At 38.5% G+C, this 3,502-nt stretch overlaps 1 protein-coding gene across 1 annotated transcript in view; it reads left to right on the top strand.

Annotated features, from left to right (window-relative positions):
- Positions 1–3,502, top strand: part of LOC106463818 (techylectin-5B-like) — a 26,684-nt gene that overhangs the window by 5,333 nt on the left and 17,849 nt on the right. Inside the window, exon 4 of the mRNA XM_013923888.2 lies at positions 166–323. Coding sequence (XP_013779342.2) covers positions 166–323 — 158 coding nt within the window. The remainder of the gene's footprint in view (positions 1–165; positions 324–3,502) is intronic.

Below are 3,502 nucleotides of genomic sequence, written 5' to 3' on the forward strand. Positions count from 1 at the left end.
AGGAAATGTCACAGGCCTACTGAAGGATATGTAGATAGTATAATAATTCTTTTTGGCGGCAAAGGACAGGTTTATGTGTTTTAATAACAGATGTTTCCGCATATAAAATATTTACTCTTCTAAAAAAACTAATTCGAATTATATTTCTAACGGTATTCATTTCAGGAGACTCCTTGTCCTATCATAACGACACTTACTTTTCAACCAAAGACAAGTTCCACAACAAGGAATGTGCTAAAACTCACCAAGCAGCATGGTGGTTTAAAGATTGTACCAAGAGTCTTTTGAACGGAATCTACCAGTCTGATGGGCGTGTCAAACCAGTAGGTCAAGGAATATATTGGTATCATTTAAGAAACAATTGGGAATTATCTCTCAAGCGAACAGAAATGAAGATTCGGCCTGAGTTCTAATTTTTTTATACTACCAACTTCTTTTTTATTCTCGTGTTTTGCAAAACAATAGTATAATCTTTGTTTTTGTTTTAATGTTAGTTTTAATCATATTTCAATCAAATAATTTATGTTCAGAATTATTTTGAGATTCTTATTATAGATATATAAATTCCTAATTGGATACTAAGAATTTACTGCAATTGAACAAAATAAAGCTAAAAGATTTGCAAATCAGAATTCATCGAAATATATATTTACTTTTAACCAAGGTAGGCCCGGCATGGCCAGGTGGTTAGGACACTCGACTCGCAATCTGAGAGTCGCGGGTTCGAATCTCCGTCACACCAAACATGCTCGCCCTTTCAGCCGTGGAGGCGTTATAATGTGACGGTTAATCCCACTATTCGTTGGTAAAAGAGTAGCCCAAGAGTAGGCGGTGGGTGGTGATGACTAGCTGCCTTCCCTCTAGTCTTACACTGCTAAATTAGGGACGGCTAGCGCAGATAGCCCTCGTGTAGCTTTACGCGAAATTCAAAACAAACAAACAATAACTAAAGTAAATATGCACAACTTACAGGTCGTTTCGGGTAAATATAGTAAAAATACACACGTTATAATATAATTTTCAAATCAGCCAAGCGTGGCCAGTTGTTGCATGCCACACTGTAAATCCGAGGCCCATGACTGTTGCAAAATCTGGCTCCTGACGTTGAGACTGTGAATGTGTTATAAAAGTGGCAGTCAGATGGTAGTATTCGATTCAAGTAGACCAAGAATTGGTAGTGGGTCTTGTTGACTAAATGCCTTCCCTCTAATCAATTGTTTCTCAAAGGGTGGATCACGACCCATTTGGGGGTTGCAAGCAGATTTCCAGAGTCAACACTTTTTTTCAGTCCTCGAGGTGTCTGAAAGGTGCACATATCAATTTTGTTATGGTCTGTGACGAACTCCGCCAAGAAACATCAAGAATGTTTTCATCCTTGTAGAGATAATGGGGAGTTCGCGACAATCAAAGACTGGACGCGGAAATCGTCTGGAAGATCTGGATGAGAAATACTGCTTTAATATATCATTTTAAAATTAGTGATTGTTAGTGCAGATAGCACTTGTGTAGCTTTACACAGATATCTGAAACAAACAAACATTATCAACTAGTTATAATGTGTTTGTGTGGAATTAAGCGCAAGACTACACAATGGGCTATTTGTGCTCTGCCCACCACGGGTATCGAAACCCGGTTTATAGCGTTTTAAGTCCGCAGACAAACCGCTGTGCCACTGGGGGGGGGGGGTCGTTATGATGTGAAGGCCTGTTACGAGCTGACGAAGAAGGATTATAATTAATTATATTTGTGATAAGACGTTAGTGTTAGGCCTATTATATTTTTATCACTATATGCACAACGCGTCGTCTGCATTCAGTCAGTTCGCTCTTTATCGGCCCGGCATGGCCAGGTGGTTAGGGCGCTCGTCTCCCAATCTGAGAGTCGCGGGTTCTAATCCCCGTCCCACCAAACAGGCTCGCCCTTTCGGCCGTGAGGGCATCATAGCATTACGGTCAATCCTACTATTCGTTGGTAAAAGAGTAGCTCAAGAGTTGGAGGTGGATGGTGATGACTAGCTGCCTTCCCTCTTGTCTTACACTGCTACACGAGGGAGGGCTAGCGCAGATAGCCCTTGTGTAGTTTTGCGCGAAATTCAAAACGAAACAAAACCGTACTTCGTCAACCTGTTTATCATGGTTGGGATGAGCCTTAGTTATGGCTACTTGTACTAGTCTAAAGTCATGGCTACGCGCACCAACATATGAAAGCATAAAGTATTGTAGGATATGGTACGTATAATATTTAGCATCAATGACACATTTCTACAGGGTATAAAGGTCAGTACGTCCGTAAGTGTGTGTTCATGCACGTACTATACTTTCATTACTGTCAAATGTGTCATTTTATATATGAAAATATGGTTGGATCTGGTTTCATATTCTCTCCAAATAGGTGGCTCAAATGTGGATATACGACTCATCTGTAAGAGGAAAATTGATCCTTATATCGCTGGTCAATTGTTAGTGTTCTTAGAACTATTATAGATTAATTGTTTGGTGTCTCAATATAGGCAGAATATAGTATATTGGATATCTGGTGTGCAGACGAGACTTGTGAAGTGTGCCTCTTAACCTTGTACAGTGTCATGGCGTTTAGTTGCAGCTGCGACTACTAATTCAGTATCGAAGAATATAAAATGAAATTTTTGTGAGCCAGATTCGTGAGATATCTGCCTGTATTGTGTATGGTGGTCCGTCTTGTTCAAATGTTTGAGCAGCTGCACCATTAGTTTGGAAGTAGTTCAACATTCTCTCATTACACTTTGAGCCACTTGTAGCCAACTCCTAACAACTTGTTGTGATTAGCTGGCTTCCATTTATCCAATGTCTTCTTTGAGGTCTAACTATGGTTATGATCAATTGAAACACTATAAGGTCCGCTGTTTGCTTCAAACTGACGAATAAGGCAAATATATTCATAGTAGCATGAATGACCAATCATTTGCGTTTCAAGTCACATGACCGATCATCAGATACATTATTAGTATGAAAATGACCCGTATTTTAGTGATAGATATTTCACAAGAAAAACACGGAACAAAAAAAACGATCCTTAGAATACTTATAATATTAAAAAAACACAGAAGTTGTATCTTCGTATAAGTCGTGTGGTCGTAATTTATAAATATTTTGTCATTTCTATCAAATTCTTTATTTTACAACTTCCACCCTTATAAGGTAAAATATCTAATTTTAAATTGGGTGTGATCTTAACTCCTTATGTATGACATGAATAATAGAACGTGTTTCCAATGATGATTAGAAAACTGGCACGAAGTTTAGGCTTATCAATTATTAGTGGCGAGCTATGCTCACAACCAATGCGTACCAATGTCTAAAGCACTTGATAAATATAGGTATATTTAAACTGATCACACTATCGTGTTTATTACCACACAGTGAGAGTTTAAATTATGTTTGTTTGTTTGTTTTTTTTGTTTTTAATTTTGCGCAAAGCTACACGAGGGCTATCTGCGCTAGCCGTCCCTAATTTAGCAGTGTAA

Source organism: Limulus polyphemus, unplaced genomic scaffold, assembly GCF_000517525.1.
Source record: "Limulus polyphemus unplaced genomic scaffold, Limulus_polyphemus-2.1.2 Scaffold1490, whole genome shotgun sequence".
In the NCBI taxonomy this organism is placed as follows: domain Eukaryota; kingdom Metazoa; phylum Arthropoda; class Merostomata; order Xiphosura; family Limulidae; genus Limulus; species Limulus polyphemus.